The 13,527-nt window shown below is 41.0% G+C and overlaps 1 protein-coding gene across 1 annotated transcript in view; it reads left to right on the top strand.

Annotated features, from left to right (window-relative positions):
* The window catches only part of PIWIL3 (piwi like RNA-mediated gene silencing 3), a 59,105-nt gene that overhangs the window by 43,074 nt on the left and 2,504 nt on the right, over positions 1–13,527 (top strand). Inside the window, exons 15-19 of the mRNA XM_055254257.2 lie at positions 5,415–5,639; positions 5,763–5,866; positions 8,323–8,393; positions 8,794–8,944; positions 10,561–10,686. Coding sequence (XP_055110232.2) covers positions 5,415–5,639; positions 5,763–5,866; positions 8,323–8,393; positions 8,794–8,944; positions 10,561–10,686 — 677 coding nt within the window. The remainder of the gene's footprint in view (positions 1–5,414; positions 5,640–5,762; positions 5,867–8,322; positions 8,394–8,793; positions 8,945–10,560; positions 10,687–13,527) is intronic.

Raw genomic sequence — 13,527 nt, 5'->3', positions numbered from 1 at the left:
CCCACCTCGGCCTCCCAAAGTGCTGGGATTACAGGCATGAGCCACCATGCCCGGCAATACTTGCCTGGTATTTTTCTAGGAGTCCGTTCTTTCCTTTCTTCCGTTTGGTGTCTTAGACCAAGTTGTCATTATGTTGTATCTGAATTACTACAGCAAATTCTTTTTCTTTCTTGGGTTCTTTACACTAGTTCATCTTCTTTCTTCCCCCAGGATGATCTTGAGGGGTACAGGTGGGAAGATGTCTTTGTTTCTTGACCATGAAACCAGAATGTTTTCCTATTGTGTTTTACATGAAGCCTAGACTTTCTTCTTTTACTTGCCCCTAGGGAACCCTTGCAGGCTACCCTGAAGAATACCTTATGTGAGCCATGCTCATTCTGAAATGTAATGTCTGTGTTTTGAAATCCTGTTGGACTTAAGTTTTACGTGTTGCTTCCTGCTACTTGAGTACTGTTTTATTCTTCCCTGGCCCCCTCTCGGTAAGAGAAGCCCCCATTGGGAACCAGCAAAGCTTCCTATTCTAGGATTAGAATCAGAGTAAAAGGGGCTTTGGCAGCTGTTTGAATTCCAGCTTATTCTCATAACAGGAATCTCTTTGCTCATTTGGCATCTGCCTGAAAAGCTCAAGATTATCTTTTTTTTTTTTTTTTTTTTGAGACGGAGTCTCACTCGTCACCCAGGCTGGAGTGCAGTGGCGTGATCTCGGCTCACTGCAAGCTCCGCCTCCCAGGTTCATGCCATTCTCCTGCTTCATCCTCCCAAGTAGCTGGGACTACAGGCATCCGCCACCACACCCGGCTAATTTTTTGTATTTTTAGTAGAGACGGGGTTTCACTGTGTTAGCCAGGATGGTCTCAGTCTCCTGACCTCATGATCCGCCCGCCTCAGCCTCCCAAAGTGCTGGGATTACAGGCATGAGCCACTGCACCTGGCCTCAAGATTACCTTTTTAATGTGGGGCTTTCTTTAAAGAACTTCTATCTCTTGAAGAGGAACTTGTCCTACTTTTACTCATTTACTCATTTATTTATCCTAGATTTGCCTTTTGGAACAATTTCTTAAGGTATCCCCTTAGATATTTTAAGGCATTATGTCAGATGGCATGGGGGAAGTGTGTCCACAATCTTGTGTACCCCAAATAGTTGGGAATGATCCATAAAATAGGGACTAAAAATCACTTATAAAACTGTTCCAGTACAGCTGGAAATCTCCATAGACCAGCAATAGAAGGGGATTAATGTATGTAAGTAGGAATCAAGCCATGTGGCATGAGGTAAGGGCAGAACAAGGCTGTGTAAGAAAATACGTTGATGCAATAAAAAGATAGCAGGCCACGTATTTATGTTGTACCTAAAATAAAATGTGAACTTCACAAATGCGACTGGTAATGACACGACCAGGCATTCACAAGTACTTGATGTTTGGGGATGTGTTGGTTTTCTTTAAGGCAGGTACAGACAGCTTGCAGATCACTATTTTAAATGAGTCATGATGAGGAAACTCGTGTATGTGAATAATAAAGAATTAAAATCCTATAAATGCGAGCTGGGATACATAAGGCAGAAATAGAAGAAATGAAAGTGTTCCCAGAGCAAACTGAGGGGCTGGGCTGCTGTTTCTCACTGCCCAATAACGAGATGCAGACTGGGGTGGAAGAGAGTTTTTATTTCTGTAACCAGTTACAGGGAGAAGGCCTGGAAATTATATCCAGACCAACTCAAAATTACAAAGGTTTTCAGAGCTTATATACCTTCTACGCTATATGTCTATGTCTAAGTGTGCATTTATCTAAAGACATAAGTGATTAACTTTTTTTTTTTTTTTTTTGGACGGAGGCTCACTGTGTTGCCCAGGCTGGAGTGCAGTCGTACGATCTCGGCTCACTGCAACCTCCACCTCCTGGGTTCACGCCATTCTCCTGCCTCAGCCTCCCAAGTAGCTGGGACTACAGGCGTCTGCCACCACGCCCGGCTAATTTTTTATATTTTAGTAGAGACAGGGTTTCACTGTGTTAGCCGGGATGGTCTCAATCTCCTGACTTTGTGATCTGCCTGCCTTGGCCTCCCAAAGTGCTGGGATAACAGGTGTGAGCCACCATGCCTGGCCATAAGTGATTAACTTTTCATCTATAACTAAGGTCTGAGTCCTGAAGACCTTCTTCTGGAGACTCAGTAAATTTACTTAATCTAAATGGGTCTAAGTGCTGCAGTGATTACCCTTATCTTGTTTCCTGCTAAATTGTGGAGGTTTGGGGAGTTCCTTCAGACCTCCAATAAACTTGTTTATGGAGGCCTGGGGATTTTCTTCAGACCCCAGTAAAACCTGTTTAATCCTAAATGGGTCCTGTTAAGAATTCCTTCACTATTTTGTCATGCTTTGAGGCTCAGGAAAGGCGTAGGCAAAACTCTTGGTGGGCTTTTGTTACATTCCAGCGTTTGTATAAGGGCACTGACTTTTTTAGCTTTTAATATTTAACTTAACCACTCAGTACTGAAAGAGTTCTGATGGAAGACTACATTAGTAAAAACTGGCCTGCCACAAAAGTATATTCAGGTTTTGGCTTTCTTTACAGGAAGTGAAGCAAATCTAGTATTAAGGCTACAAGAATAAAAAAAGTCACTTTGCATTTAATAGTAATAACTCATTCCTGAAAATCAGACATTTGCAGTAAAAATGCCAGTAGGGAACATAGTCCTCATTTTAAACAGAAAATTTTACAAATGTTCTATTTAAAATTATTATGCATTAATCCAAGCTAAACCTTTCATTTTTTTTTAGATGTTCAGAAACTTTATTCCTTTTAATCTTATATTTTCGTGTAATTTCAGACTTAAGGAAGAATTGGAAAAATAATACAAATACCCCCTCTATACCCATCATCCAGATTACTCAAACATTTGACCACAGTTGTATAATTATTCTTTTTCTCCTTTACCACATGCATATGATTGTAATTCATGGCAGTTACTGTGTATGTGTATATGTGTGCGATATGCTGCTCCATTAATCTCTAAATACGTCAATGGGTATTTTGAAAACAAAGGAACATACTCTTACTTAAACACAACATGTTACCCAATTAAGAAAATTAATATTGATGTAATGCTTTTTTTTTTTTTTTTTTTTTTTGAGATGGAGTCTCACTCTGTCACCCAGACTGGAGTGTAGTGATGCGATCTCGGCTCACTGCAACCTCCGCCTCCCAGTTCAAGCTATTCTCCTGCCTCAGCCTCCCAAGTACCTGGGACTACACATGCCCGCCACCATGCCTGGCTAATTTTTGTATTTTTAGTAGAGATGGGGTTTCACCATATTGGCCAGGCTGGTCTCGAACTCCTGACCTTGTGATCCGCCCACCTTGGCAACCCAAAGTACTGGGATTACAGGCGTGAGCCACTGCACCCAGCTGGTAATGCTGTTTTCTAATCTGTACACATAATTCTAATTTCACCACTCATCTCTGAACAAAAACCAAAAAACTTAAAGCTGGTTCTTTTGAAAATATCAAAATTTGAGGCCGGGCGCAGTCGCCTGTAATCCCAGCACTTTGGGAGGCCGAGGCGGGCGGGTCACGAGGTCAGGAGATCGAGACCATCCTGGCTAACACGGTGAAACCCCGTCTCTACTAAAAAATACAAAAAAATTAGCCGGGCGAGGTAGCGGGCGCCTGTAGTCCCAGCTACGCGGGAGGCTGAGGCAGGAGAATGGTGTGAACCCTGGGGGACGGAGCCTGCAGTGAGCCGAGATCGCGCCACTGCACTCCAGCCTGGGTGAAAGAGCGAGACTCCTTCTCAAAAAAAAAAAAAAGAAAATATCAAAATTTGATGTTGTCAAGACTGAAGAAGACTAAAGCTAAAAAAAGTAGAATCCATTAGTATAGATTCACTGGAGATTAATAAAATATAAAACACCAAAAGCTACTATATGCCAGTCATTTGAAAATTTGAAATAGGTCACCTTTAGAAAAAATGCAAATGATTAACTGTTGAGTCTGAACTATGGGACAAATACTTGTCAATGCAGACAATGCATTTGAAATTCTACACCCTTTCACGTGAAAGGAAGAAAAACAGTATAGAATGAGAAGAGAATTTCCTTAATCTGATAAGATGTCCACCAAAAACTTCCTATAAACATCATCATGTTAAAAATAACTTAATAATTATTTTCCCAAGAAAGTCAGGAACAGGCCAGTTAGTAACCAGTCTTCCTAACTGCTTAGTTTCCCACTGGAAATCCAACCCAATATTTGAAACCTTGGAAAATCAGGCAGTTTCCATAACTCCTAAGTTTGCTTACTCAGCAGTAAAATGGGGATAATACTACTTATTTCAGTGGGTTGCTGAAAGTATTAACTTTGCCAAGTGAACCACTCGGAAAGTGCCCTACACATACATCATGATGAAGCTGTCTAGGGTCAATGAAACCATCTCATTGTCTGCGGTGTTATCCGAGCTCTTTGTTTCACGGCCAAGAAAATTTAGGAGTGTGGACACCAAGAGTAAGGTTGGAGCAAAAGAGGAAAGCTCTCTGCAGCAGAGAGGGGGCCCGAGAGGGTTGCCATTTTACAGTTAAACACAAAAGCTCTTCTAAGAAATTTCCCTTATCTGCATAGCTATCTGTGTAACTGTCCTCATCTGTGCAGCTGCAGGCCTGTCTCAGCCAAGCCTCCCCCTTATGCAAGTGCCCACGGAGTCCCCACTGTGTACATGTCTGTAGAAGCGGAGGAAACTTTCCTGGGAGCCTGCTGATTACACAAAGAACAAAGGCATTTCTACGTTAGGCCTTGCTCCCTTATCTGTGCAGCTGCAGCTTGATTTTTCAGGCTGTTTAAAAGAATTTTAGTATGGATCTGCCTTAACTTTTTTTTCTCCTTTCTCCTCTCTCAGTGATAGTCCTGTAAAGGGTGACTGTCCTGATCATTGTATCCTTCAGCCTGATTTTAACCCATCCTTGTTAACATGGTAATAAGTTCCTGGAACCTGAATAACTAGGATGGAAATAATATTGCAGTCTTAAACAATTGATGTATATTGCCAAATTGCATCTTGCAGCAATTGCTGTAATTTATAATTATAATTTATAACATTAATGTTAACTATAATTTACGACACTATAATTTAAACACATAACAATTTAATGTTAATTATAGCTTATAATGTTAATTATAACTTGTTTCTTCCACATATTCACCCTTCCAATTAAGTAATAATTAATGTAATAATTTTCTAATAAAATACATATAATACACTATAAATTGATATAATTATTATAATTAATAACATGGCTCTAGACCCTTCACCCTCTTGGGCTCATATATTTTCTTAATAAATTGGCTCTAGCTTGTCAGTCTTCCACCTAAGTTGCCTGCTCCAGATGGTTTTTCTTTCCTGTATCACTGTTGTTATATCTTAGGGAATGTCATGTTTGCTGGTTTTCAAGGTGATTTGTATCCTGCCCAATGATGACAAACGTAGATATGACAGCATAAAAAGATACCTATGTACCAAATGCCCAATTCCAAGCCAATGTGTGGTGAAAAAGACCTTAGAAAAAGTCCAGGCAAGGACCATCGTCACCAAGATTGCCCAGCAGATGAATTGCAAGATGGGAGGAGCCCTCTGGAAAGTGGAGACAGACGTATGTTGTATTTCATTGACTTCATTTAATTTACATCTAATAAAACTTAAGATTCCCTTAATTGTTAATGCTTAAATTTTGCTCACGTTCTAACTCCATTACCTTTTCAAAAAAAAACTTAAGGTACAAAGAACAATGTTCGTTGGCATTGATTGTTTCCACGATATCGTAAATCGACAGAAATCAATAGCAGGATTTGTTGCAAGTACCAATGCTGAATTAACAAAGTAAGTAAGCTCTGGTAGACATTGTTTAGTTGGTAGCTGACTGTGGACCAAATAGAAAAGATGAACCTAATTAATACTTGTTAACTCAAGAGGTTGGGAATTTGACAGATGAGTTATTCTTAGTCATGTGGTCTCCTGATTTTTCTGGCAAAGTTATGTTCCCAGAACATTTTGCATGGTTGGCTGGCTCTACATAATTTTCCATTGCTGCCTAACATACCACAAACGTGGCAGTTTATGACAATGCCCGTCTCTATCTGCACAGTTCTTCTGATCAGATACCTGGTAGTTCACAGCTCTCAGAACCTTACAAGGCATAAATAAAGGTGTCAGCCAAGCCACGTTATCATCTGGAGGCTTGACAGCCCTCCCCTTCCAAGCTCATGTCATTGCGGCTGAATCCATTTCTTTGTAGTTAGATGACAGAGGTCCCTGGTTTTTTGTTGTTGTTGTTGTTTTGTTGTTGTTGTTGTTGTTGTTGTTGGCTGTCAGCTGCAGGCCAGTCCTGATTTCTCTCATGTAGCAAACCCCTCTCCATCTTCCAACCAGCCATGGCACATTGAGCCCTTGTTCTGTTTTGAATCTGACCTCCTCTTTGGCCATCAGCCAGAAAAAACATACCTGCTTTTAAAGGAGTTCATGTAATTACAAATGACCCATTTGGAAAATTGTTATCATAAAGTCAACGAAGCCATATAGCATAACATAATCACAGGGGTGATATCCTGCCATAATCACAGGCTCCAGGGATTAGAACAGATAGAATTCTGCCTACCATAGGCTCTGATCAGTACATGTCTTAAATGGAGATAACTAATACATAGTGAAATAGTTCAGATGTACATGGGTAAAGAGACATGGAAACATAATTAGTGGCCAGAGATCTGTAAGTATAGGATCTTGTCTTTCTATACCTGCACATGATGTACTTCCAAAAGATGTGTGTCTATATCCTATGCTCTCCTTTTCTCCCAGGGCCCTTTTATTTTCTGTTCTCAGAGTAGAAACCATACTGCACCTTGAAATACGTTTGCAGTCTTAAGTTTGCAGTCCTTTGCACATTACTTGATGTATGTCCATTGCAAATTACCTCTGTTTAATAATGATTGTGGCCCACTAGGTATAATTCAGGAATATCTTTAAAGGAAGATCCATCTTTATTTCCATAGATGATGACTTTTTTCCAGTCATATTCTGCTTCAATATGATAACACTGTTTTGCTCTACTTTTTGTTTGAAAATAGTGTTGCAATCATAGGGAAAAATTATACTTTCAATTATTCAACAGATGCTTTTTTCAAGTAATACTTATTTTAATAGTGTAAAATCTGCTTTCCAATCAAAGAAAAACTTCCAAAAAATTATGAAAATAGCCAATGCCGCTGAGTGCGGTGGCTCACGCCTATAATCCCAGCACTTTGGGAGGCTGAGGCGGGCAGATCACAAGGTCAGGAGATCGAGACCATACTGGCTAACACGGTGAAACCCCGTCTCTACTAAAACAAAATACAAAAATTAGCTAGGCATGGTGGCGGGCTCCTGTAGTCCCAGCTGCTCAGGAGGCTGAGGCAGGAGAATGGCATGAACCTGGGAGGTGGGGCTTGCAATGAGCCGAGATCACACCACTGCACTCCAGCCTGGGGTGAGAGAGTGAGACTCTGTCTAAAAAAAAAAAAAAAAAAAAAAAGGAAAGAAAATAGCCAATACCTTGAACAAAGAGAAACACACATAGCTAAGTAAATATTACAATTACATACTCCAAACCCAAGAAAGCAGAGACCATCATGAGCCAAATCATTCTTAGAGCTGTCAACAGATTTTTCTGAGTGGCTACCATGTTCAGATGCTGACACTGGCAGTGAAAATGTGAAGCCAAGACACCTGGTCATACTCTGTGGATTAAATCCTAGTAAGAAGAGGCAGGCAGACAGATACATCACAATGTCAGGCGGTCAGATGGGGTTACTGTGAAGTAAACAAGAATGTGGTAAGAGGATAGAAACTTGAGATAGCATACAATTTTACTAGATACGTTGAAGTTGTGACAACAGCTGCCACCATTCCAAAGCAAACCCCTTCCTCAGTGAGGGGGAACATGGAGGCGCCACTGTTGAGGGTGTTGATCCCAAAGCAGGAACCAGGGGGAGCACAGGGATTTCATTTTATTGCATTCCCCCATAGGCGAAACTACAGTCGTCTTGTACAATAAAGCATGATTAATTTGTAGTAATGTGAATAAATGCTTCCATTCTACTTGACTATTCGTATGCACTCAAAATTTTCTAAAATGCCTAAGATATCAAAAGAGACCAATACTTTGATCTCTGTAGAGATACGAATTGATGCTAAAATGTCCTTAACTACTGATAGTAATATTTTTTGCCCATAGATTAATGCAGACTCAAATGAGATTTTAAGAATCTTGTTTTCCAAACTGGTGGTTTTTCTGTGAACAGGTGGTATTCTCAATGTGTCATCCAGAAAACAGGAGAAGAGCTTGTGAAAGAGCTGCAGATCTGCTTGAAAGGTCAGTGTCTTGTAGCGGTCGGGGAACCCGACACTATACAAGTAGTTCTCCACCAATAGACATATCGCCTCCAGAGGACACTTGGTAATGACTGAACCTTTAGTTTTTGGTGTCACAACTGGGGTGGAGGTGCTACTGGCATTGAGTCTAGTGGGTAGAGGACAAAGATGCTGCTAAACATCCTACCATGCATAAGTTACCCCACCTCCACCACAGATTCTCTGGATCAAAACTTCCATAGTGCGGTTGTTGAGGAACCCCAGAATAGACAGGACTTAAGCAGTAAAATTGCCCTGAAAGCTGCAGTGTTGAAAGATGGACCTAGAATTTGTCAAAAGCAGCAAAGGCTAGTTTGTTCCAAGTGACGGTTTATTTACACAAGTTTCTGATTTCCTCTCAGCTGCCCTGGATGTCTGGTGTAAAAACGAATCATCGATGCCACATTCTGTTATTGTGTATCGGGATGGAGTGGGAGATGGTCAGCTTCAAGCATTGCTTGACCATGAAGCGAAAAAGATGTCGACCTACTTAAAAACCATCTCTCCTAACAAGTAGGTTGTATTAATTGTAATGTGTAGTGACTCATGCCTGTAATCCCAGCACTTTGGGAGGTTAAGGTGGGCAGATCACTTGAGCCCAGGAGCTCAAAACCAGCTTGGGCAACATAGTGAGATCCTATCTCTACAAAAAATGAAAAAATTGGCCAGGCACAGTGGCTCACGCCTGTAATCCCAGCACTTTGGGAGGCCAAGGAGGGTGGATCACCTGAGGTCAGGAGTTCGAGACCAGCCTGACCAACATGGAGAAACCCCGCCTCTACTAAAAATACAGAAAAATTAGCTGGGTGTGGTGGCGCATGCCTGTAATCCCAGCTACTCGGGAGGCTGAGGCAGGAGAATCGCCTGAACCCAGGAGGTGGAGGTTGCAGTGAGCTGAGATCGCACCATTGCATTCTAGCCTGGGCAACGAGTGAAACTCCGTCTCAAAAAAAAAAGAAAAAAAAATGAAAAAATTAGCTGAGCATGGTGTTGTGTGCCTGCAGTCCCAGCTACTCAGAATTTGAGGTGGGCAGGTCACTTGAGCCTAGGAGCACTGCACTCATACCTGGGTGACACAGTGAGACCTTGTCTCAAAAAAATTGTACTGTGCAGATTTTAGCTCTACATTTTAGTCTTTGAAAAAAAAATCTGATGTTTTTTAGGGGAAAACACCAATACAATGTGTGATGAGAGTAGGAGCTTGATATAAATAGTGGCTTTTGTGGATGGGTGGGGGAGTGCGGGGAAGACCCTTCTGCTTTGATTTTGCGTTCCACACCCGAGTCAGAATGCAAAGCAGAAATGGACCTGGCAGTAGCAGACCGCTTCCACCACAAAGTTCCAGTGAATCTTCCTACTTTCAAGTCTTGCTGTGGGAGGGCTTGTTAACATCAGATATAGAAATCCATGAACGGCCCGGCGTGGTGGCTCATGCCTGTAATCCCAGCACTTTGGGAGGCCGAGGCAGGCAGATCACTTGAGGTCAGGAGTTTGAGACCAGCCTGGCCAACATAGCAAAACCCCATCTCTACTAATAAAAATACAAAAATTAGCCAGGCGTGGTGGCGCACACCTGTAATACCAGCTCCTTGGGAGGCTGAGCCATGAGAATCACTTGAACCTGGGAGAGGGAGGTTGCAGTGAGCCAAGATCACGCCACTGCACTCCAGCCTGGGGGACAGAGTGAGACTCCATCTCAAAAAAAGAAATCCATGAACGTAGCCTGCCAATAGTTCACACTTATCCTTCTTTTATCCTGGACTTTTGTCCAGGTGGTGGAGGAGCCAGCTGGAGGGGATCTCCAGCCCTAAGACTTACAAAACCTACAAAACTCCACTTTTGTAAAACTCCTGTTTCCTGAGGGCCCATTTCTCAGCAGGGATTGTAGGAATGATCCCAAAGTTGTGAGGAAGGGACCCTTCCCCTGGGATGTGGGTGGTTATGAATAAATACCTCCTCATTTACTGCTTTAATCGGGCACATGGAGCTTAGACAGTAAAATTAGGGTGTAAGGAGGGCTGCTGTCCATTCTTCATAGGTCCTAAATGTAAAGCAGATGTTTTAATATACTGTGTACTTCTGAGGTAAGACTGAGTAAACATAGTGACACTTATCCTGATTTTTTAAAGTTTCACTCTAGCTTTCATTGTGGTGAAGAAACGAATAAACACTAGATTTTTTCTTAAACATGGAAGCGATTTTCAAAATCCACCTCCAGGAACAGTTATTGACGTAGAGTTGACTAGGAAAGAATGGTAAGCCACCTATATTTTTTGCAGCTGGTTCTATAATTTTCTCAATTTCCTTCGGTTCAACACAATCACTTAATTCCAATAACTTTACCTTAAAGCATTGCTGATTCTTTAGAACTAATTTGGTCTGTTTTTTTACTATTGGGCAGAGATTCCTCATTTGAATATAGAAATCACGATTAGTCTTCTGGTTGTCGAAGTTTCTTCATCAAACTTTTGTAAATGTCTGTGACCACATAAGAGTCAACTTCAGTGTGGCCCTAAAACCCTTTAAATTATGACTACAAAAGATAGCAAGTGATGTTTATATTGACAATTTGGAGTCATCACAAATCAAATTATATTGACTATATCACGACCATCAAAATGTTTATGCAATAGTCTGAGAGGTAGGTAGGTATCTATCTATCTATTTGATGGAGTCTTGCTCTGTTGCCCAGGCTGGAGTGCAGTGGTGTAATCTTGGCACACTGCAACCTCTGCCTCCCAGGTTCAAGCAATTCTTCTGCCTCAGCCTCCCAAGTAGCTGGGCTTACAGGTGCCTACCACCACGTCCGGCTAGTTTTTTGTATTTTTAGTAGAGACGCGGTTTCACCATGTTGGCTAGGCTGGTCTCGAACTCCTGACCTCAAGTGATCCACCCACCTTGGTGGCCCAAAGTGCTGGGATTACAGGCATGAGCCACCATGTCCAGCCAGAGGTTTCTATTTTTAAAATATCTTTCTGCTTTAAAACAGCAGTGTGGGGCTGGGCACGGTGGCTCACACCTGTAATCCCAGCACTTAGGGAGGCCAAGGCGGGCGGATCACGAGGTCCAGAGATCGAGACCATCCTGGCTAACACGGTGAAACCCCGTCTCCACTAAAAATACAAAAAATTAGCCGGGCATGGTGGCGGGCGCCTGTAGTCCCCGCTAGTCGGGAGGCTGAGGCAGGGGAATGGTGTGAACCGGGGAGGTGGAGCTTGCAGTGAGCAGAGATCATGCCACTGCACTCCAGCCTGGGTGACAGAGTGAGACTCCCTCTCAAAACAAAAAAAACAAAACAGCAGTGTGAAAAAAGAAACCAGTTTCTTTTATGTGAAACATTTTGTATGACACTTATCCTAAGAACCTGAATGAAGAAATGATGTGTTCAGAAAGTAATACTGAATAGGCTACAAAATAGTTTCATATAGTCAGCTCTGTTGTTCATGGACAGAAGGAAGTAATTCCAAACAGTAATTTAGAAGTCTTTTTCTTGTTATGAGGATGCAAGCCATTATAAGTTAGAGCCAACCTTTAAGACATTAAGATTAGATACAACTTCCAGAAGATGAAATGGTTAGAGACATTCTATATAAAAATGTATTGAGATAAGAAAAGATATAAAAAGGAATAAAGGCCATAAGAATGTCTAATGAAAAGGTCAATTTGTATTTGAATATCTAACAAACATGAATATAGTCAAAACGAAGAAAAATCAGTGGAAGGGTTAAAGAGAAGGTTAGACATAAAACAAATTGTTAACTGGAACATATGTTCACAAAATTCCCATAATGCAGTGGAGAGCTATAAAGATATGGAAGATAGGAAAAAATGTTTAGAAAAAGTAAGGCAAAATAAGATTTGCTCTATACCAAATAGAAGTTTCAGTAGTAGATAAGATATGATGGGGGTGTGGTGGGGTGGAGCAATATTCAAAGAGAAAGTCTGAGATTCTGAATCCTCAGATTGAAGAATAACAAGATTGAGCAAAGATCAATAAAAGTTCACACTTAGAAATGTTATAGTGAAACTTCAGTAGGCATAAGAAAATTCAAAAGCAACCACAGGAATAATATATTTACAAACAATAAAAATCACATTCAGCAAGAGTAGAAACCAGAATACTATGAAGTATCTTTAAAATGCTTAAAAATAGCCGTCAAGCTAGAATTTGATACCCAGCTAACTTATCAAGGGTGACAGTGAAATACAAACATGCTCAGTTAGTACATATACAGTATATACATTAACAGATCCACCAGGTACTCACTGAGAGAGGTACCCAAAAAGACTGTATTTTAGGAAGAAGGAAATCGAACAGTTAAGGGAGAATGAAATGCAAGAAGCAATGTTGATCACTTACAATGGAGTATAAAAAAGCCTTGATTTCATAAATGACAATTTATAGGGTATATTAAAACAAGATCTAAAATACTGGATATAGCACTTACATAGAAAAGGAGTTATGAGGTCAAAGTATACACTAAGATTCTTTAGTTTTTAGGGAAAATGATAAAGCTTCTGCTGCTTTATACTTAAGTCAATTATACAAATGAAAGACTTACTTGAAACCACAGTGGAAATAATGATATTCATACCAAGAGTTGAGGAGAAATGAAGTAAAAGGAAGGAAAGGCAGAAACATTTGATCAATCTAGTATAAGGCAGGAAAGGATTAAAGGATGGAGCAAGTAAAAATATCATAAAGTACAACATAAGATTGTACACATAAAAATAAATTCAATATTTATAACACATAGATCAATCTTACCGGTTGTATTGTTTAAGAAGTTTAAGGCCGGGCACGGTGGCTTACGCCTGTAATCCCAGCGCTTTGGGAGGCCAAGGCAGGTGGATCACGAGGTCAGGAGGTAGAGACCATCCTGGCTAACACAGTGAAACCCCATCTCTACTAAAAATATAAAAAATTAGCCGGGCATGGTGACAGGCACCTGTAGTCCCAGCTACTCAGGAAGCTGAGGCAGGAGAATGGCGTGAACCCGGGAAGAGGAGCTTGCCGTGAGCCAAGATTGTGTCACTGCACTCCAGCCTGGGCGACAGAGCCAGACTCCATCTAAAAAAAAAAAAAAAAAAAAAAA

Source organism: Symphalangus syndactylus, chromosome 18, assembly GCF_028878055.3.
Source record: "Symphalangus syndactylus isolate Jambi chromosome 18, NHGRI_mSymSyn1-v2.1_pri, whole genome shotgun sequence".
Lineage (NCBI taxonomy): Eukaryota > Metazoa > Chordata > Mammalia > Primates > Hylobatidae > Symphalangus > Symphalangus syndactylus.
The sequence above is the reverse complement of the archived record's forward strand: the minus strand, read 5'-3'. Positions and strand labels throughout refer to the sequence as shown.